The sequence below is a fragment of the Netta rufina genome (genome assembly GCF_964035555.1).
Source record: "Netta rufina genome assembly, chromosome: 1".
Taxonomy (NCBI): domain Eukaryota; kingdom Metazoa; phylum Chordata; class Aves; order Anseriformes; family Anatidae; genus Netta; species Netta rufina.
Window position 1 is genome coordinate 63,073,500 of NC_140123.1, and position 21,243 is coordinate 63,094,742.

The following is a 21,243-nucleotide window of genomic DNA, read 5'->3' on the forward strand; positions in this document are numbered from 1 at the left end:
CCCGCGCAGCCGCCTCCCGCTGCCCCCCCCCCCCCCTCCGCCTCCTCCTCCTCCCGCAGCCGCTCCGCGCCCCTCGCCCCCTGCTCCCCGCTCCCGGCCATGGCGCGGCGGCTGCTGGCGGCGGCCGCTCTGCTGGGTAAGGGGGACGGGGCCCTAAAGACCCTAAGGGGGGAGGGTTCCACATCCCTCCCCACCGCTTTATGCCCTGAAATCGCAGGGGGAGGCGTTGCGGTGCAGAGGGGGACGCTGCCCTTGCAGGCACGGGTAACCTGCAGGCAGGCAGGCAGGGAAGAAGGGGCTCCCCTTGCCTCGCCTCGCCTGGGCTCCTTCGCAGCCCTGCGGTGCTCTGGGTGAACGCCGATTTGGGTGAGATTGCGGGAGGCTTGAGGGTTATCGGGGTGATATCAGAGAGATCAAGGTATCAAAGCGCTGCTCGGCAGTGCCTCGGGTTCAGGCAGCAGGCTGGGGTCTGCACGGATTGTCTCCCCTCGCCGTGGCTTATTTGCTGCTTCGGTTTCCCTTCGCCGTGAATAGCAAGTGCTGAGCTGGGTGTTTCTTCGTGTGTCAGCATGGAGTGTTTCCTGATGAGTTTCCTGGCTAATATAAGGAGCAAAGGGCTTGAGTTTTAGCGATAAATTCCGGGAATCTAAAGGAAACCAAGTGCTTTCCCTCAAATTGGCCGTAGCTTTTTGAAATACTGCGATTGTGCTTGCCTGCTGTTGAGCACAACATGCCGCTTGTGCTGGGTGTCCAGCCCAGCAGAGTCTCTTGTGCTCTCCCAGTGCTGGAGCACCAATAAGCCCTCCTCCTCACTGAAACATGAGCACAGCAGAGAAAACACATCCCAAACCGAAGTGCAGGCAGGCATTGCTACATACTCCCTGATTCAGGATCAGAATAACGAAATATCTGGGATCTGGCAGGGAGGAGGGGGGGAGTTATAGGTGCCATGATGCCATTTCAGGGTTGTTGACGCGTAATCCACGTGCTTCTATTGCACAACTTGCGTCTGAAGGGGAATTTCAAACTTTGCTACCAGCGTGTTGTGCTGCCTGTACTTGCATTGGATGTGCTGATTAGCAGCGCCCTGATAACAGGCCAGAATGCTTCTTGGAAACGGCAACTTAAAAGGATAAACCTGACTAATGAATTCCAGCCGCTAAATAATGAGGTGTTTTACTGTTTTCCTGAGTCTTAGGGTTACCAGCTGTATGGAACTGAGACTGAAGTAGTTTTCATAAACTATAACCACTGCTGTGTTGTGCAACTTGCGGAATGTTGCCCTAGCAAACGCCGCACTTACCACTGTGCTTGCTTGACGGCTTCTTTAAGTGTATTGACACAGTCTCAAAGGACCTGAATTGGTGTGCTAGTGCCAGTCTGTCATCATGTGACAGGTTATGCAGCCTTGGCTTGTGCGGCTCTCCTGCCTGGCAGGGTAAAAACTCCACTGGCTCCCCATCGTGCTGCCTGAGACATGCCTTAGGTCCCTGTCCAGACCGGCTTTCAAGTTTCACTTTTTGCGTAACCTCTTTCCAGATGGTTCCCTAGTGAATAGAATGGTGGCTAATCAGTAGCAGATGATAAGCTGGAGAGTTTACTCTAGGTACGGGGGAGCCCTACTGAAAGGAGAGGGTGGGTATTTCATTGAGGAGCTATTTTTATTGCAGTGTAGCCTTTCCCATGTCTTCGAGAACTCGTTTCTCGTGCTAAAAAGGCATGCCTGCCTCTGCTTGTTTCAGCTGAACTGCAATGGTTTCTTTTCTCTCAAATCAGGCGTGATTTGGAAATTCTTTGAGAAAGATTAGTGAGATCCTGGATTTCCTGGTATTTATTCTCTTAAGCTTGGCAGGCGACCCTTTTGGGTGTGAGCGGCAGTAGTTACAGCAGCCATTTGAATGCTTCATTGCATTACCTGAATTCTAAGTTACAAGCCTACTTCTTTAAAATGCATCTTATGCTTTGGTAAATCAGGCCTTCGTGTTTCTGGTGCGTCTGACATTAAGATAAAGTGGTATCTTGTTCAATCCAAGCGTGACAGTTCCTCAGCCTTCCCTGCCACTTGGCAGCACGCCGCCTGCCAGCACTCTTTTCTCCGCTTCCAAGGGCGAGAGTGTAAGTAGCACCCTGCCAGTGCAGCATGGACAGTAGTCCTTGCTTTTAATGCAGTTCCTTTTCTTGGATTAACCTTCAGTGGTTTCTCATTTCTTAAATACACAGAGTTCAGTCTGTGTAATATTACATACGTTAATATGGTTTTACTTTCCCCGACAAGTGAGATCTATTCCCTTACCCTCAATAAGAATAGGAGGGTGGTTTACTGAGGCAAGACTATTCTTTTTTCCAGTTTCCTCATCTCCGAGGGGATTTAAGTTGTCAGTGTGGTGCTGTTTGGGGCTGTCAGCCCCAACACCTTGAAGGGGGTGTTAGTTGTGTGGTGTGAGACAGCAGTGTTAACCACAGAAAGTGCAAAATGAACTTGAGTGCTGGAAAGAGTCCAGCCATGGTGTATCAGCCCTCCCGGTGGACTCATGTAATCAGCTGCTGTAGAGCTATCCCAAGACTTCCTTCCTCTAGATTGTAAACCGTAAAGAAGCTTCATGTGACTGAACTTGATGCAGTTGTGCAATTGTCCGGCCAAATGGCAAGTGTACAGCTGCAAAATATCCTTTTCTTTATAACGCTTTGTGCTTTGGTGTTTATAAAGAGAGAGGTCGTTCACCTGCGCACTTGGATTGAAAAACAAAATGCTTACTGCCCTAATAATGTAAATCGACAGTATTAAAAATACCATCTAAGGTCATGTGAATCCATCCCTGTAAGTTGGCAAGGATGCATCTTCTGGGGTTGGATCTGGAGTTTGATAGCTCATATTCCCTACCAAGGTACCCACCAATCTTGAATTAAGCTCTGGTCCTGCTTTTTGTCACTGTGCTTGTATTCAGGCGTGTCCCAACAGCAACTGAGATGTGAGCCCAGCCTTATCTCTTCTTGATATGCTTTTGATATCTTGTGCTCAGTCTTTTGAGTCTACCGGTGACAGGTAAATGCTAACTCAGTTTTATGAAGACCATCTTGTCTGAGGCCAAGTGGGTCATGGATCAGATCTGTCAAGGGATTTATTGCTTTTGTTTGTTCCTCAGAAACATAAGGGTTAATGAATAGTATGATCTTTAAATATATATGTGTGTGTGTATATATATATATATATATGTGTATATATATATAATTTTTTGGGTTTTGTACAGTCCCAAGGTAGTGTAGATCCTGGATCCTAAGCAAGTGATCTTGCATTCTCTTCCAAGAAAGGACTTGTACAAGGTGTCTATCTGGGATTGGTGCTTAAATTGGAAGACATGATTAGAGGAGAGAAGCAAAACACCTCAGGGTTTTTTCCCATTCTGGCACAGACGCTAGGAGTCTGAAGCGCCAGGGTCACCATTTTGCTCGCAAAATGGCACTGAGTTGACAGGATCTTTCTGAACCAGCCAAGTGAGTAAATTACTGGGGCACTTCCACTCATGTGTACAGTGAGAAGTAAACCTTTTGGGAAGACCCAGCATGGCTTTGCTTCTTGGATCACCGCCCTGGGGGTAGCGGCGCTCCCTGTGGTGGCGCTGAGGGCCTGACGCCATGGATACAAAATGGCCGCCAGGCACCTGCTGCACAGGCACCCCTGGCACTGGGGCCTGGTGGCTCCTCACAGAGGGAGGCAGGACAATATTTATGCAGAAAACACGAATACAGTAACAAAAAACAACATATAAGTAGCTTTCATGCTTGAGATCCTTTTTGTCCGATGGTTTTAGAAAAAACTCAGAGATGGTAAATGATTAACTATTGTAACCGAAGTCCTCTCTGCAAGCAGCTAGCGTAAACAATTGGCATTAATACATGCATGCTTTTTTTTTAGAGGAAAATAAAACATTCATCTTTTTCCCTTGATAGGTTTCCATTATAAGGGAGAGTAGCCTAAGGGTAGTTGCACTTGACTAACAGGATATAAATCATAAAAAGCTTGAAACCTGAAAGCATCTTGGTCTGGTCAACAGAGGGGAATCCTGGCTTTCTATGAACAATATTCAAAAGGGCTCAGATTTAAGATTGTTCAGATATGCCAGATTGTTTTGCTAGCTTCACAGTTCTCAGTTTAAAACAAATTTAACTTTTTTTTTTTTTTTTGTGTGTGGTAGATGAGTTTAAGATAAATTGTTGTATGACCAAGGAAGTTTTAGTTTTCTTTGACTTGTTGATTCTTGGAGTGTTATTAAGCTCTGTGTTGTGGTTTTTTATTTAGGTGTGTTAAAGATGGATGCTGGATTTTAAGCAATGTATCTATCTAGTTGTTCCTTAAACAGTTTTTCCTTCAATCTTCATTGCATGACAATATAACCTCAGAAATGAGGTGTAAAGGGATCAGTTACCTTACCATTTTCAGGTGAAAATGTGCAGCTGGAATAAATGTGTGAGGGAACCTTTTTTTTTTTTTTTTTTTTTTTTTTTACAAACCTGTTGGAATCCAAAGGAACCATCTGAACAAAGTGAGATTTCTGTGATGCTGCTACATCCTTGGTGATTCTCCTGCTAGATGATATAACATACTATTTCCAGCTGAATGAATAATGAATGTCAGAAAACTTTTTGCTATTGAAAAGCCTGGGATCTATTCAGCTGTGTAAATCAAGTACTGCCATGGCTCTGGCACAGTAAGATGCTGTAGTTTATTAAGAAGAGCATTTAAAGTTTGAAGACACTGGAGGCTGTATCAGTTTTTGTGGTAAACAGCAAAGAATGGTACCATTATGAGAAGTACAAGCAATATTCTCAATTTGTAGATACGCTGTGACAACACTGACCGTTACGTTATGTAACTTAATTAGAAATATTCCCAGGACAGATTGATTCAACATCAGTTTGCTTTCTGTATTCTTGACATTTTGACTGAAGACTCTTATTGTTTGTGGGCTGGAGATGATTCACACATTAATCACTGGTCGGCACTGAAGCAGCCTTCTCAAACTCAGCAGCTGCTTTCCTCCCAAACCCGGCAAGCTGTTCTGCTGCTTTAAGCTGGCTGGCTGGAGCGAAGAGTAGGCAGGAACGTCTTGCCTCCAGTACCTTGCTTTGCTCTTCTGTGGCTTTGCTAATTTTTCAGTGCTCCTCTATTGCTCACACAGTTTGTTCTGTATGCTTCTCCATCCCCGCCCCCAGGACGATGGCAGTGGATTACACTGCCTGCTCTGATTGCCGTCCTCGTGAACGCCAATTTACTTGCAGGGAAGCAGCCCTGTTTTGCCACTTCATTGAGGATAGCTCGGTGTCTCATGCCTGACGCATGTCTCATCACTCTGACACTGCAAATCCAGCGGCTGCCTAACATTTCTGGAGGGGGAATGGGGTTTTAGTGTTTATTCCACGCTAACCAGACAGGGTTTCGTATCGTGGTGTGAACTTAACCTTGCATAATCCTAGTAGCTCTGTAGGTGGTATTCTTAATATTTGCTCAAACCACTTGTTCTCTATTACTTAAACTTGCCGAGGGTAATTTGTCAGCTGTTCATTCCCAGAATCTCTGTTCCATTCAGTGATTTCTGTGGTACCTTTGCATTGTCTTTTGTTGTTCTCTGAATCATCTGTAATGGGCAGGACTCTCATATTTTCCTTTAGGACAGCAAGTTTTTCTTAATGCTGTTTTTCAGTCTTCTCTTTGCCCTGTAATTCTCTCCTAAACTTTTTTCATTCTGTAGTGCCTAATACTCATTTTTAGTTCTAAAATCACCAAAGTTTGTGTGTGTTTGTTTTTTTTTTTTTTTTTTTTGGTAGCCATAAAACAACGGAATCAGGATGCATACTGAAGGTTTTCATTCTGTTGCAGTTTCCATTGGTAGTATTAGCTAATTTTGGTCACTTTTGATGCTGGGGGAGATGTATGTCCCTTGCTGGAGATGAAGGAAACTGTTGCTGGGGGGAAGCAAGCAGGGCAAATGCTTGCTGAAATTGTTCCCACTGTGTTCCTACAACTGAAGTGCCTTGTGCCTGAGTGTAACTGTGACAAAAGTCCAGTTTTTTCCTAATAATTGTCATAATGCAATTGGATACAAGATGCTTTTGTGGCAAAAAGTTCTGAAGTTGGGATTTGCTTTTGAAAAGCCTCTTGAGGGTTGGGAAGCTAGCTAATGGATAATCCCTCACATGGATCTTTTTGCTGTGTCAGCAGTCGAGTGGATTAGCGTGTTTGACTCTTTAAAGCTTATTTGCTTGTGATAAATGGAGTGGTTTGTGCCTTGTAACTGCTTTTTTTCAGGGTTTCTGCGAGGTGACAAACATGCTAGCAGGAAAATGGCGCAGGCTTTTTGTGGTGAGGTTTGTTTCAGATGTGTGGGGACAAAACAAGAATCGGAAACAGAAAATGCTTTACAATAAAGAATGTGAGCACCTTGGTATGAGTACAGATGCAGGAGCGCTGTCTGCTTGGCACTTGCTGCAGACAAAGCAAGGGAAAACCAGTGCTCAGGCTGAATGCAGCCTGCTAGCAGGGATGATGCCACGCTTCTCCAGCCACATGGCTTTACCCTGCTCAGGGAAGAAGCCCCGCTTTTCTCAGCGCTTGGTCAGAGATGAGCTTAAACCAGGCAGGAAAACAACCTCCATCTGAGCCAAGGTCGTGGCCCCCGGCCTCCTCTCAAGCGCGGGGAGCGTGAGGACAGTCAAGAGACGCTCTCCTGGCAAGGGTGGCATGCTCTGTCACGCTATTTTTGGCCGGAGCTCCAAAACATCTGCAGTCAGTCCAAGCCTTCTAAATGCTGCATTCAGCGCGTGTGCGGCCGAGCGTCCTGGTACAGCGGGAGTGGAGGCAGCGCGGCGTGCTGCAGGGGGAGGCTGAGTGCTGGAGTCCGACCTGTTAAGTCAGCTCTGGCTGCAGCTTGCAAAATAGTTGCTGTGTAGGGCGAATGAGGAGCTGCTGCCTCAAGCAGCAGGGCTGGTACGGTGGTTACAGGTTTTTCTTACGCTCTGAGGAGCTCTCGTGTCAATAGTTTGGGTGGTTTTGTCTTTTTCTAAACGGGCTGTTAAATATATCCTGTGCTAGTGATGTTAAGGCTAGCAAGTAGACTTCACAAACGTTTCCAAACTCAACTGCTGTTCAGGATATTCTCCCAAAACATAGAGCTGTACATATTTGTCTCATCGTTTTAGTTCAAAAAGTAAATTTAATGTGACGCCAAGCTAACTCCTTGTCGCTCTTACCAGGCTTTTTGCAGGTTTCCTCTTCATTTGATGTGAAAGATTCAACTGGCAAAGTCTGCATAATTGCTAACCTGACAGCAGCCTTCACAGTGGAATACAAAAGCAATGGGCAAAAACAGGTAATGGGAGGAGCTCGCTGCTTGTCTCTAACACACATTTATAAAACTTGGGGTGTTTTTGCACCTCTGCAGGACTGAAACAAACGTTGAACAAATATTTAAGCCAGAAAAACTGCTTCTGCAGACATTCCGTCCTTCCAGTCACGTTGCATCAACTTTTCCTTTATTACTGACGCTTCCTGTAATTATACAGCAGGACTGAAGCTGCCCGAAGCCACCACGAGTGATACATGTGAAATTTTGTCTGGAATTCGACACGAGTCCTGTTGGTAGCTATAATGGCTTTCATTGTGACTGTAAAGGATAAAACACTGCCCGTCTCTTTTTGGTGAACTTGGTCACTGCAGCTTACTTATACGGGCTGCCTCTGAACGGAAATGGCCATTGGCATCTAGCTTTGAAGCTTCCCTGAAACCTGTGACCTGCTTAGCATATCCCTGTAAATCTCAGTGCATCTTCAGACCAGTGCAGTGCTTACAGGTTTTTATCAGCGAGTCTGTAACTGGAAAGTTAAGAATCTTTATTTACAAATACTCTGCTTTTCAATTCGCTGTTTTTTCCCATCTTTACTACTAGACAGAACTGTGGATTATTTATAATCTTATTGCAGTTGCCTGTTTTAAGGCACTTTTGTTAAAATTACCTTTTTCCAGTCATTGTAGTGTGAGATTAAAACATCCAGTTGCTTTGCCAGTGCTTACACTTGCTGTGTGTGATTTGAGCAGAGCTGAGTTGTGTAGTTGACTTTTTCAGTGCTGATGGTCTGGAATCCTGCTGATACTGCTGTACAGGTTTGCATTCAGAGGTAACTGCTTTCATCACATGCTTTGGTCTGTTTCTTCTTGTTGAGCAGTCAGCTCATGCTTTCCAGCAAGCATTCTGTTTGTCCTCAGGTACCAAGTTCCTTGTTAATGTATAATAAATACAAAAGAATTGGAGCCAAACTGTGTATGCTGTACCATTTGCTTTTGTTCTGACTCATTTGTACTGCAAGAAGCAAAGGGTAAATTCTCTTTTCCACACGCCTGGAGTTTACCAGATTAGATTTGCCTAGTACAGATTCACCAGCAAATTCCTAGCCCTAGCTTAAAGGGAAAGTCTTTGAGGACATACCATTTTGTCCTCAGTTGTCCTCAATTTTCTGACAAATGTTCTTAGAAACACTGAGTGCCAGTGACATGCTACTTGCTATATACAGGTATGTAAATAGACATAGCATAAGAGTGTCAGCTGTATGCTTTGTAGCAGGTTCATAGGATATTTAAAAAGCAGTAAGAAAAAGTTACTACATTATCCCATTTATACATTATATTACGTGTTGTTTTATTTACTTTTTTTTTTTTTTTTTTTAACAGTTTGCACACTTCTTTCTTCCACAAAATGCCACAACGCAGCCACACAGCTCCTGTGGTGATGGCAACACATCTAACCCAATTCTAGCATTGAGTTTTGGAGCAGGACACTTGTTACGCCTGAACTTCTCAAAAACTGTGGATAAGTACCAAGTGGAACAGCTAACTTTCCGCTACAACCTGTCAGATACAACTTTATTCCATAATTCAACTGAAGGTAAACTTCCTGCTCTCATTGTGTCACCCTTCCGGATGTAACACGGATTTTTCTGTAAAAACTGTTACCTACTGATGCAATATGATCTTTCCACAGGAAAAGTGATGGAAGCATCACAAAAATCTGTTATTCAGGCACATCTGGACACAGAATACAGATGCATCAACTCCAAGCACATCCTTATGAAGCATGTGAACATTACTTTTAGCAATGTGACTTTGGAAGCCTTCCCCACAAACGGCACTTTCAGCAGAAACAGTAAGTATCTTGTAGCAGAAAATGTACTTGGGGAACTATCTTTCTAATAATTTTTTTTTTTTGAAGTCCTGATTTATCATACTTAGGCAGCTGTAGGCTGGACCTGAAGCTCTGATAGCTCTGTAGCAGAATCTTCTGAAATGAACGGGCCTCGGATTTTCTCTGAGGGTGTCAGTGTCTACGACTGGAAGATGGTGCACCATGTTCCCAAGGATGTTGTACAGGCTTTAGGGAACGTTCCTTCTGCTCATGATTGTTTAGGGGTGTAAAGACCTGCTGCAGTAGGTCAGCTGGATGGATATATGGCCAAAATCTTGGTTTGAGAAGTATCTGATTACTGTACGGTTATGCTACCAAAGTAATTTGAACCAGTTACTGTGCTCTGGGGAAAATTAATGACAGAGTGGAGGACAGCAGCGAACTGCTCCGTAGAGAGCAGATACTGAACAATTCCTACAGGAAGTTTTACATAACCTGTAAAAATTATGTTTACTCAGCCTCAGTCAGAATGACTTTTTGTCCTGGTTGCTTGCATTGAAAGGCCTTTCAGAATTTCACTTCTGTAATGATTAGAAGTCAGGCTACTTCATGGTGTTTTCACGGTGCTGTTTCTGTGGCAAAGTTCTTCAGTTCGTGTTTCTTCATGTTTGTCCGAGGCATTTTAGGAAGCGGTAAGTCTTGCTGGGGCAAGTAAGAAGTCTTCTCAGGGTAATGTGAAACTTTTCTTTCTTAGGCTGTTAATCCCATTTATACACTTGATAAATTGAAATAAATCTTAAAACTAGGGTAGTCAGTGCTGGCATCCTGTGGATTCATTGAAAAGCTGCATTCTACAGGCGTATCCTTGTCCCATCTCTGAGAAATACTTTGCTTGATGCATGATAATGCAGTTCTTTTATGGCTGCCTCAAGTTACTGCCTCAGGTTTCTGTGTATTATCATTCTCCTGATCAGGCTTTTCCCTTTAATGAACTAGTTTTCCAGCAAAAAAAAAAAAAAAAAAAAAAAAAAAAGGATCTATATTTATAATTTTAGAAAAGTTTCTATTACTCCAGTCTTCAGAGCAATCTCATTTTTTTAAGTGCCTGGATCCAGTTATCCGGGTGTACTGGATAAATATGGAAGGTGATCACTTATGAGCTGGCTTTAACATGATATTAAGGAAAAAGTGTTTTTATTTTTTAATCTCTATGAAACTTCAGTAAAATCTCCTTACTGCCTAATACTTCTCAGCACCACTTATCTGTCCTTACAGTCCTTTGGTTGAGCTGTAAGACAATACTGCATTATTTGGGGCGGATGTTCCTTCTGGAACACAAGTTTATCAACATTTGTTTTACTTTCTATTCCTAATTGATTCCTTTTCCGTTTTTAGGTTCTCCTAATGTCTGTTTGCCAGGCTCACTTCCTCAGGGTTGCTTTCCTCCATCCTGTGGTATCACTGTCTTGATGAAGCTGTCCTTAGAAAAGACACGTGATCCTATGATCTGGGAATAGATGCTTTAGTTTGAGTTCAAGCTCTGTTTTGTCTTTCTATTTCCACATTACTATTACTTATGTTGCCATGCTCGTTTTTATCATTTGATTAACTTACTCCCTTGTTTTTTATTATTCTCGAGACTGTACCCAGTTTTTTGTATTTTTCCACTCTTCCTGCATAATGAGCATCTCCTCTCATTTTATTGTTAATTCAGGTGGTTAAAGAATTCTTACTTTATCAGTTTTTAAATCTTGGTCCTGAAAATACCTTGTTCTTTCCAGATAAGTTCATTCTTTCCACCCTTTTGAGCTTAAGACTTCCCCTATCCTCTTGGCAGCTAGTTCTTGATAAACTTTAGATCTAGAATTCTCCCTTAACTTTTTCTTAACCTGCAGCTCTTTCATTAGAGGGTATTTCTGCTGGTGATCTGGGTAAGGTTCTCTGAAGGGGAGAAAAGTCAGTATTCAATGCATCTGTGCATCAGTAGTAGTGGTAACTTCTGGCAGTTACTGCAATGATTATCTGCAGCTCTGAAGAAAAGAGGAGGTTTGGATTTTATCTGTTAGTATTGTTGTCAGCTGCTTTTCTGTAGCCCTCAGAAAAAGACATGAGGGTATCTTATCTCCACGTCTGTCTTGCAGAGTTGGTAGGAGCTGTGCTGTGAGTTCAGTAAAAATACTGTATCAAAACTCCACCCAGTGCAGACTCTCACTTGAAGTGAGATGGAGGCTTCCATCTCTGCCAGCTGCACTAAGAGGTGGTACACGGTATATGTTGAGGCCTTGCAGATGGAGAGAAATCCTGCATTGAAGTACCAATCAAGGTGACTGTCTGGTTTATTGGCTAGGAAATCATCACATTCTGGGACCTGAGCAGTATCTGTTAAGTCTACAGAAGGTAGGGTCACTCCTCCTCTCATCCACCTTCTTTTTGCACTTCCACCTTCCAGAAATGGAGTACAAATAGGAAAACGTGCTGTGCTGGAGTCTGTATGAGTTCAGAAGGTGTGATTGGAGTTCCTCTTTCTGAGCCATAATCAGAAGCTAAGCTGCTGTACAGAGGTTATTCGGTAGTTATCTGGTATCTGCAAGATATGGATGGCATTTTAGAACCAGGCCTTTTGAGAAATTGTGTCAAAATTGAGATGATTTATAGCACAGTCACACTTGCTGTCATCCTTATAAAGTTACAAGTTATCCCTGAAATAGGGAGATGACCTTGGCTTGGAACAGGGAAGCCTGTGCCACAGCAGTGTCTTTGCTGCGACCTTTGGTTTTGGCTTAGATCTTCAGTGCAGGAGCCTTCTTGGCTCTCACAACGTGTTGAGATCTTGCTGCCAGGTATTTGTGAATGCTCTGGCAAATGAAGCCACTGTTCCTTTTGCTTTGGAAGCTGGTGCTGAGACTGGATGGAAAGAAAAGGCAGGCAGCCTTGTAGCTCAGGTGGTAGGTAGCTCGTCATGCACAACTAGAGAGGGTGGGCATAAAATCCCAAATGGAAAGGATATACCAGAACACTTGCCGTCAGAAACAGGGCCTGAAGTCATGTTGTTAAGGATAGAAGAGCCACAGCATTGCTCTGATAACAGGCCCAGTGGTATTTTAATGCTACTGTGGGTGTTGCCAAAATAATGAAGTAGGGCCCTCGTGACCTGGTAGTGTATTGGGGGGAGAAGGAGGGAATGAGGACTGCATATTTCCCGGGAGACCGCTTAATACTGAGCACAGGAACTGCTCCCCTGCTGCTCCACAGAGTGCCCGAAAGGGGGAGTCACTTGAGCCTTGCTGTGACTGTACAGCAGGAAGGCTGGCTCTGAGCATATGAATCTTATTTATCCTGATGCGATTGTGAAGCAAAATGAGAAATGAATAAAAGCAGATGCAGGCACCATGAACTTCTACAAATAACAGCAGAGGTGGCATTTCCATGTGTGATGTTTTAAGTTTCCTAAATTTCACAGCAAGAGTTCCAGTAATGCTTTGCTGTTTGTTTCTCAGCTTTTATTATCTTCCCTTAGGAAATGCTACTTGAAATCGTCCTCCTTTTCCCTGGAGGATTATAAAGGTAGATCATCCCGTGCCTTTGTTTGACTGTCTGTTTTCCTTTCTCTCCAGTGACAGAATGCTCTGAAGATATGGTTTCTACTACCACGGTAGTACCAACAACTCCTAAACAGACAACTGCTAAACACACTACCAGCCAGGTTCCTACAGCTAGCCCAGCGCCCACTGCGCTGCCTCCAAACCCTGCAGTTGGTAGATACAACGTGACCGGCACAAATGGAACCTGTGTGCTTGCCTCCATGGGGCTACAGCTTAATATCACCTATCAAAAAAAAGATGAAAAGGTACATTTTTCTTCAAGATCTTAGGATTCCTTCTTTGGCGAAGATTTGCTGAATTATTACAGGCTGTTTTCTGTAAAAAGCTTGATTCTTTGTAGTGTTCATCCACGCCTGTCCTCTATTTGAATTGGTTAGCTTGGTTTAGACTAGTGGTTACTCAAACAGTTGTACTCTACTGAAAGTGGTTGTTAAAGTAGTTTTTTCTATTAAGAGGACTAAACTTGCCTGTCAAATCCAGTTAGTGTAAATGGCCATGCCACAAAAGCAGTTAAAAATGATAAAGATCTGATGAGGGGGAGTTGTATACCAAGGATGCCATCTAAACAAGATGTGCAAACTTAATTACAGGAATCTGGCCTGAGGTACCCAAATGAAAGTGAGGAATGACAGTTAGAGTCGGAAATATTCCTACTGTATCAATGTACAGACTTGACAAATTCTTAAGGGACTCAAACACTTGCGAAAGCCTTACTTAATTTCCAGCGAATATCAAAGAGTGCTGGGATTAACTGCAGTGCCTAAGAGCTACTTAAATAATGGCTGTTCTCATATCTGAGGTAATGTGAATGACCATGGGCAAACAAATTGTGGCCGCTTTTGTGTAGTTTAAGTTGGATCCCAGTGATAAAAGGGCCTGCTGTGAGGAGGGTGGCGTCTGTTTAGGATTTAGGAGCTTCATACTGCACAAAAATATATTGCATTTATTTATGACTGAGAGGTAAGAGCACTGATTGCTGATGTGCTGTTGCACAGTAAATAGATGGTTGATGGCAGCTGTGTTTAAGCCACCTTAATTGTATGGAATTCCCAAAGCTGCTTCCTGCAGCATGGCATTCCAACACAGCTCGACTGCCTAATTTCTGACTCCTCGACCGGTGAGGAGGTGCCATCCTTGCAGACCTTTCCCTTGATTGCTTCTACATCACGTTGAAGCAGTATTTTATAGCTTGTTGCTCCCTCTGCAGTGGTGGTTACTGATGTTTTCCTCGTGCTGCCAGGAGCAAAGAAGGTTAGCCTGGAGAAAGCAGCAGGTTATCAGCAGCTGGGGCTGCAGGGAGCTTCTTCAGGGATGCGAAGATGTGCTTTGCTCTTGGTGCCAGCGTGGTAGCTCTGGTGCAGCTTATACTGGGTCTAATTTACATTACATATCTGCCTCTTTGCATGAGAAATAGGTAGGGAAATAAAGCATCACATACGTGTGAGTACAGGCAAACTAGGAGTTGCCTGACCACGTGGTGGTGTATTAGTTGCTTGAAGGACAGCTGTTGTAATCAATCTTCTTCTCTCCTAGATGGGGTTAGACTTGCTGAATTTCATACCACACAACACAACTGCTTCTGGAAAATGTGACAACACGTCTGCCTTCCTGAATCTGACCTTTGAGAAAACAAAGATCATCTTCCACTTCGTATTGGTAAGGATCCATAGACAAAGCATGGAGGGTCGGCAGTTCTTTTGATGCAGGAAAATTAACGTGGGCAGGTACTAGAGCAGAAAATCCATCTGTGGGAAGGGGAATGAGTAAAATGCCTTTGGTTTTAATACTTCAATGCTCCATTTGATGATCTCTGGATTGATCAAATTTGTTGCCTTGACCTGTTACTTCCCTGTAGCACGGGTGGCATTACTGCTCTTACAGCAGAGCTGGGACTTCTGCCTTTGGGGTGGATGTGAGGTCAGTCTGAGGAGCAGCAGCCTGCATTTCTCTGCCCCCCCTCCCCACCAGCAGCCTTCCCTAAGGTGCACACCCTCGGTAGCCTTTTCTCTCTAAAAATAAGCCCTTTGGATGCTAGCATCCCAGTTGTGGACTGTCCTTTGAATGCACGCACAAATGAACCCTAACCTCAACAGCTTGTTGGACGTCATTATTTTATATTAAAACTAATGGTCTCCCTCTTTTTTTTTTTTTTTAAGAATGCAAGTAGTGACAAATTCTTCCTGCAAGGTGTGAGTGTCAGCACGACTCTGCCTTCTGAGGCAAAAGGTAGGGCCTTTCAGGAAGCTTACGTTCAGTGACTGCTTCTATAAACGTTACGGGTTGCCTGCATTAAAGAACCCATTAGAAATGGGGTAAATGCCTTGAATTTTAAGCTCAAGAGAATGAATTTGAAGCTCAATGACCTTGCAGCTCCTGCTTTTCGGGATTCTGTAATAAGACTTTCTCTTACGCAGTTCCAATATTTGAAGCCTCAAACAACAGCATGAGCGAACTGAGAGCTACGGTAGGGAACTCCTACAAGTGCAGTGCCGAGGAGAATCTCCAGGTCACAGACAAAGCCCTCGTCAACGTGTTCAATGTTCAGGTCCAGGTTTTCAAGGTCGATGGAGACAAATTTGGGGCAGGTAAGTGGTTTACATTACAGGAGGGCAGATGGAGGGAACGACACTAAGGTTTGTGAACTGCATATTTGGTGTAAATTTAATAGTCTGTAGTCAAAAGACAACTCTGTAGGTGCTGTGCTTAGTCTCTGCACGCCCTATTGCAGGCGTTGTGGGGGTTGATAAGATGTCTGAATTGAGGCGAGTGTAAGAAGCAGCTTTGAAATGACTAGGACTTGTTACTTATGGTCTAGAGAAGAGTCATGGAAGAGCAGGAGTGGGGTTCTGGAAATACCTGTCTGTCGGTGGACTAGTGCCTAATGCTAATCTCTCTTTCTCTTCAGTGGAAGAATGTCAGCTGGATGAGAACAACATGCTGATCCCTATAATAGTCGGTGCAGCCCTTGCTGGTCTTGTTCTAATCGTCCTGATCGCTTATTTGAGCGGCAGGAGGAGGAGCCATGCTGGATATCAAACAATTTAATGACTTGCACTAAAATCCAGCGTAGATGAAAAGCAATTGCAAGAAGCTAGAGAAAAAAAAAAAATACCTATCTCCCCTGAGCTAAGATTGATATTGTAAGGGAACACCTTTTCTTGCAAATTGCTTCTTAAAGTCTGCTTTATTAAACGTGAAATCATCTTGCAGCATTTAACTATGCACAGAAATAACTTCTGAAAATTCTGGTGTTTAATTTTGCTAACTAGTTTAAATATTTACCCACTTAGAAACCAGCTAAAAGTTGTTTGTTTGTTTGTTTTTTTTAAAGGGTGCTTTTTTTTGGAATTGGCATAAGGTAATGTCAGTGTAAAGATTCCAGAGAGGGATGTTGCTAATTTACTTTGACTCAATTGCAGAACTCTTTAACAAAGGGAAAACGTTCATTTTTGGTACTGCTGCCATCCAGTGATGATGTTAATTATACTGATGATGCGTTTAAGGAAATCCAGTAACAACTGACAGAATGGAAATTTCTCTAAACTCCACCTTGTCTACTAGGTGTGTATTTTTTATTACTAAGCTTTAAACACGATGCCTGGCATATGCAGGGTGTGAACGCAATACGCAAACCTTACAGGAACTCTTTATGATTGGACAGCTCCCCTGTTTGATATTTTTGATGCTGCGCCAGCTTGTGAGGAGCCGGCACTTTTTTAAAAATGGGTGTTATTTTTATTTACATTTTTTTGTAAAGTGATTTCAGTCTCTTCTGTTGGAAGGTCCAGAGAGATCCTGTTACTGCACATGTGTACAATATAGGTCTCAATCTGCTGATTCTCTTGCTTTAAACTTGGCTGGGGGGTTGTACACTTCAAGGATCAGTTCTTATGTATGCATTGCCTGTAACAATGCTAATAAAGACACTTTTTTTCTGTAAATCCTGGCGTTGCTGATCACTTTTTAAAACAGTTGACTGGTAAGTGCTGTAGTCTTGGCTCTGTTTCTGAAGTTTTAAGCTACCCTTAGTATGGGATTGTTAAAAGTACATTTCTCTTTTCCTCTGGCAGAAAAAACCAACTGGTGTGAGGTTTAACTGTACCTCTCTTTCTTCTAAAGCCAACCTCCAGTGAGGCTTTGCACAGAGCAGCTGCCTTCTGATGGTGAAGGCTGGCATGCTCTGGACCTCTGCCCAGCTACCCTCAAGGGACTAGAAAACGATGGATTTCACCCATGGTGAAACAAACTCTCAGTTCCTGATAGCTGCTGCCATACTGAAGGGATGCCACTGGCCTTAGAACTGAGCAGTGCAGATGTAAAGTAGCATCTCCTAGCATAAAGGATGGGATAACACAGCATCATAGTGTTGGTAGCCACACAAAGACTTTTAAAGCACTATTACTCACTTTGTTTGTTTGTTTTTCCTTTGTGAGGAATGAAATAAGCTCCCTGTGCAGCAAAACAAACCCACTAACTTCCTTATTAAAACTCAGTCTTGCAGCAGAGGCTGAAAAGAAGTGTTGTAGAAGGTGAGGCTTTCCACACTAGTTTAACAGGAGAAAAGGTGAGGGAAAGGATGTGGCCACAAGAGGGCTCTGTAAGGACAAGAAAGCAATTAATTCAGCAAGGCTGGAGGTGGCCTAGTGCCAGCTTTGCTTGTTTCTGTCAGCAAAGAGATCAGTAGATGCTGTATTCAGTCAGTCACTAAGCATTAGGGTCAGCTATCGTACTCTCTTCACGCCAAACAACAGGTTCTCACAAATTAAATTAGATTTATTTTGTACAAATGATACGAGGTGTCACAGTCAACAGTAAGGAAGGATATGTAATTCTATACACCTGGTTTTTAACATTACAAAATGCCCTGAAAACACAAGGACAGTGATTTTTTTTTTTTTAAAAGGAGTGTCTCGACTTTGATCACATTCTACTCTGAAAACACTTTAATCCTTTAAAAAAAAAACAACAAAAAACACAACCACCAGGTCCAGTAGTTCCAGTTATCAAGTCTGACATACAGTACAAAGTGTTACCAACACTTACTTGAAAGGCAGCAAAAAAAATTGGTCAACTGTCAGTTAACTCATGGAAAGCTTAAAGTGTGCTTCAGCCAGTGCAAGTAGAGGAATGTGTCGATCTCTGTCGTATCTGACCGCCTGCTGAGTTATCCCTGAGAAAGCAGCTTCTCCCTGCACGTCTCTCGGAGTTTGTCGATCGTAGTCATGGACAAGGTTCCGGGTTCCGTGAAGATTTTCTGGGGGCAAAATGAGAAAACCCTTAGTTAAAATGATATAAAATCATACTCAGAACTAAGCCATCCTGGGTAATTCTACAAAGTATCAATGCGTGTTTCCTGTGGTGCTTTTCTGTTTCCTGAGGAGGGTACCTGGATTTTTTTTTGGTAGCATTTGAATTTGAGACATTTCAAATGCTACCAAACGCTTCTGTAATGTTTCTGGCTATCCCTTGTTGCTTTTGAGATCTCAAGAACGATACATTTGTTTTCACTACTTAATTTAAAATTTCTGACTGAACAGAACTGTGCAGCAAGCTTAAGCACAAAGCGAGTTTATGTGCTTAAGTCTCCAGCTGAGCTGCGTGGGCCCCTCTGTTCTCTGTACTTGTAACCGGCAGCTCTGGAGATGAAGTTGTGAACGAGCCAGCTTTGAAAGCACTCTGATAAAGAAGTCTCCACTGCATTACACTGAAAACTAAGTTTTTGTTCAAGAGGGGAACATAAAACCTTCAGCTGTCATCACCTCCACTGGAACCAGTGTCGGCATTTCTGCAAAACAACCCAGGAGCATGCCTTTCCCCGTCCCACAGAAACCTAACCTAAATTGTTTATGTTACTGCCTTGGAAGCCCCCTCACTACAGCAACCACCCCAGATAACATAAACACTTCTGGAAAATAAGTAACCCAGCTATTTTTATTGGGGAAACTGCAAGAAAAAGCTCCTGGACTTCCTAAAGACAGTTATTATAATGACATTAAAGGGAAGGGCAGAGAAAAAAGTGCCCTTCAAGGACAAGTGTTTGTATCAGCCTCTGAACCGGGATTCTCATGGCAGTGAGCTTTCAGGCTGGAGGTTAAGAGCTGGGTACTTCTCGTTCTCTGACTAAACAAGGCTTTACAGTGAAGATTTATCAATGCAAGTTGTATCCTATAATAATAATTATTACAATTCATCTGAGAAAACGCACAGGAATGTAATCAATGCACAGTTCACTGAAAGCATTCAGTAAAGTTATTTTCTTGCCAGACTTCCTGCCTCAAAAAGAAAAGTTGAAAAGGGTAGGAGGAATTTTTTCCCCCCTGTAGGACAGAATACAAATGGACTGCTATATATGGATTTGGATAATAGTTCTAAAATAACAAGTTTGATTTATATATATATATATATATATATAAATTTATATATATGTATGTATGTGTATATATATATGAAAATGTTCTTCATCCTTTCAGCAATTCCCACAGACACATTTCTCTGAACTGTCTTTTTGATAGAGCAAAGTTGTTTTTTAATTCATAGCAGCTAAAAACCCGTGGAGAATTTACCTGCATGAAGGTGTGACACTCTGTTACAAATGTTCCTTTGGTGATCTGCTTGAATTTGTCACAGATGTCGGGGAAATTCGTGGCTTCCAGAATAAAAGCTTGGTGTTGCTTGATCAAGGTTAAGGCCACGCGGAAGATGATCTTTGACCCTTCGTAGAACAAACAGTCCCATATTCGGAGCACGGTCTGCAGGAAAGGGGAGAACCCAGATTACAGGAGGAAATTGTATCACTGAAGCACCACAAAGGGACTAAGGATTATGGATGCATGTTAAAAAGAAGCGAACGTCACCGCTTACCTCTACTGGAAGAATGTCAATGAACAAGCAGATGAACCAGCGTGACACCACCAGGGTCCACATGACCCCGTGTCTCTCCATCAGCTCTGCCACGGCGGGGACTTTCAGCTTCACCAGCTCTCCCAGCACCTCCTGGTCGGTTTTCAGGCCCATCATGGCCGGGCTGTAATAATCTTGGGGAGAGGAAACCAAAAAGTCAGCAGTCGATGGGTCCCCGTGGTAACAGCTCTTCCCACTTAAAGATTTATCCGAGGGACAGGGATTGAAATGAGACCTACATCACTGGTCACTGCATTGAATTGTTGTAGCACCCTCCGGCTTCCTTAATTTTGGATGTAACTGCTAGTCCAGAGCCTGTTTGACAGGGGAAGCATTTATGTTATCAAGGTGCAGGCTGAACAACGAGCACCTCAGTTCCATAAACAAGTAGTTGTGGGCATGCTTAGAGAAGAAAACTCCTCTACCAGCATAAGAGTGGCTGCTGCTGGAGACACTCCTTTAACCAGTTGTCTTTGACTTACTTGTAGGGAAAGCTTGGAGAGCTGCAGCACACACAGTGCCATGAGGAAGTAGGCTGAGAACAAACAGAAAACTGCACCATGACCTCAAAGCCGAAACAAAAACCTTTCTTTCTGCGTGTGTTTGTGCTGTGCACGTTTGTGAACTGGCACGCTGGCAAAATAATGTTGACTGGCCAAGTAAACTTTGCCTAAACTGCTGCTTTATACGAGGAAAAAATAACAAGGAATTATATTTCAGGTGAAAGAACAAGTTCTCTTCTCTTTCCTACCCTCCTTCCTCCTCTCACACACCCCCAAACCATTCTTTTTGGTGCTCCTGAGGGATACGACTGCAAACTTCAAGTCACCACCAGCGAGTGTCCTTGGGAGGAACGAGGACCCACGTGCCCTGCGCCATCACCCCACGTGCTGCAGCTGCTATTTTTAATTTGCACAACAACATAAATGCCAGGATCCCAGTGAGGACGCAGCCAGGCACCTGCCCAGCTGTCTGAGAGCTGGCGAGGAAAAAATGAACGGCCAAAAATTACAGCCAGCAGGGAGGTTACAGGTATTTGGGCAGCCTGGGCTGGTGGGAGGTGTCCCTGCCCGTGGCAGGGGGTTGGAACTGGGTGGGCTTGAAGGTCCCTTCCAACCCAAACCTTTCTGTGGTTCTCTTACCTCTTAGCTAAAATATTTAATTATCACTCAATGTATTATCACTTTATGAGATATATACATATATATAAGACGTATATGTACCTGTAATGCAAACCAGTGTATAAAAACAGCTGCCCGAATTCGGGAAGCAGCACTTCCAGTCCTCCAGCTGCATTCCTGCGGGACCCTGAGCAAACCTCACCCTCACATCTCAGAGCACAGCCACTGCACAAGGCACCTGAGGGAGGGCACGACGGCGCAGCTCTGGCTCTCCTCTGCTCTTCCCGGAGAGGTGACGCACCCAGCGTGGTTAGTCAGAGTGATTTTGTAACCTGGCTTGGTGCCCAAACGCGTGGTAAGACCAAACCTGCCCCGCTCCTCTTCTTCTTTGCTCCTACTTGCCAGCGATGCCCAGCCCCTAAAGCCTCTGCAAACAGCCCCTCAGCAAAA

At 43.6% G+C, this 21,243-nt stretch overlaps 2 protein-coding genes across 3 annotated transcripts in view; one reads left to right on the forward strand and one right to left on the reverse strand.

Annotated features, from left to right (window-relative positions):
• On the forward strand, positions 1 to 16,713 carry LAMP1 (lysosomal associated membrane protein 1). The gene is made up of 9 exons (XM_084289387.1): positions 1 to 136; positions 7,249 to 7,364; positions 8,720 to 8,933; positions 9,030 to 9,191; positions 12,785 to 13,017; positions 14,306 to 14,428; positions 14,929 to 14,998; positions 15,187 to 15,357; positions 15,678 to 16,713. Exons 1-9 carry the CDS (start codon positions 100 to 102, stop codon positions 15,815 to 15,817), a joined length of 1,266 nt encoding a protein of 421 aa, XP_084145513.1. The 5' UTR covers positions 1 to 99; the 3' UTR covers positions 15,818 to 16,713.
• An 896-nt stretch (positions 16,714 to 17,609) lies between these two features.
• GRTP1 (growth hormone regulated TBC protein 1) overlaps positions 17,610 to 21,243 on the reverse strand; it is a 31,046-nt gene continuing 27,412 nt past the window's right edge. For both annotated transcript variants that reach the window (XM_084291490.1, XM_084291491.1), the window contains exons 6-8: positions 19,634 to 19,806; positions 19,336 to 19,521; positions 17,610 to 18,026 (exon numbers count right to left, since the gene is read on the reverse strand). In XM_084291490.1, the coding sequence (XP_084147616.1) occupies positions 17,937 to 18,026; positions 19,336 to 19,521; positions 19,634 to 19,806 (449 nt within the window). In that variant the 3' untranslated portion in view covers positions 17,610 to 17,936. The remainder of the gene's footprint in view (positions 18,027 to 19,335; positions 19,522 to 19,633; positions 19,807 to 21,243) is intronic.

What these genes read in the sequence shown, in the direction of transcription:
- LAMP1 (XM_084289387.1), top strand. Translation starts at nt 100, where the DNA reads ATGGCGCGGCGGCTGCTGGCGGCGGCCGCTCTGCTGG. An exon ending in ATTCCATAATTCAACTGAAG is followed by an intron (nt 8,934 to 9,029) that starts GTAAACTTCCTG and finishes ATCTTTCCACAG; the next exon opens with GAAAAGTGATGGAAGCATCA. An exon ending in ATCAAAAAAAAGATGAAAAG is followed by an intron (nt 13,018 to 14,305) that starts GTACATTTTTCT and finishes CTTCTCTCCTAG; the next exon opens with ATGGGGTTAGACTTGCTGAA.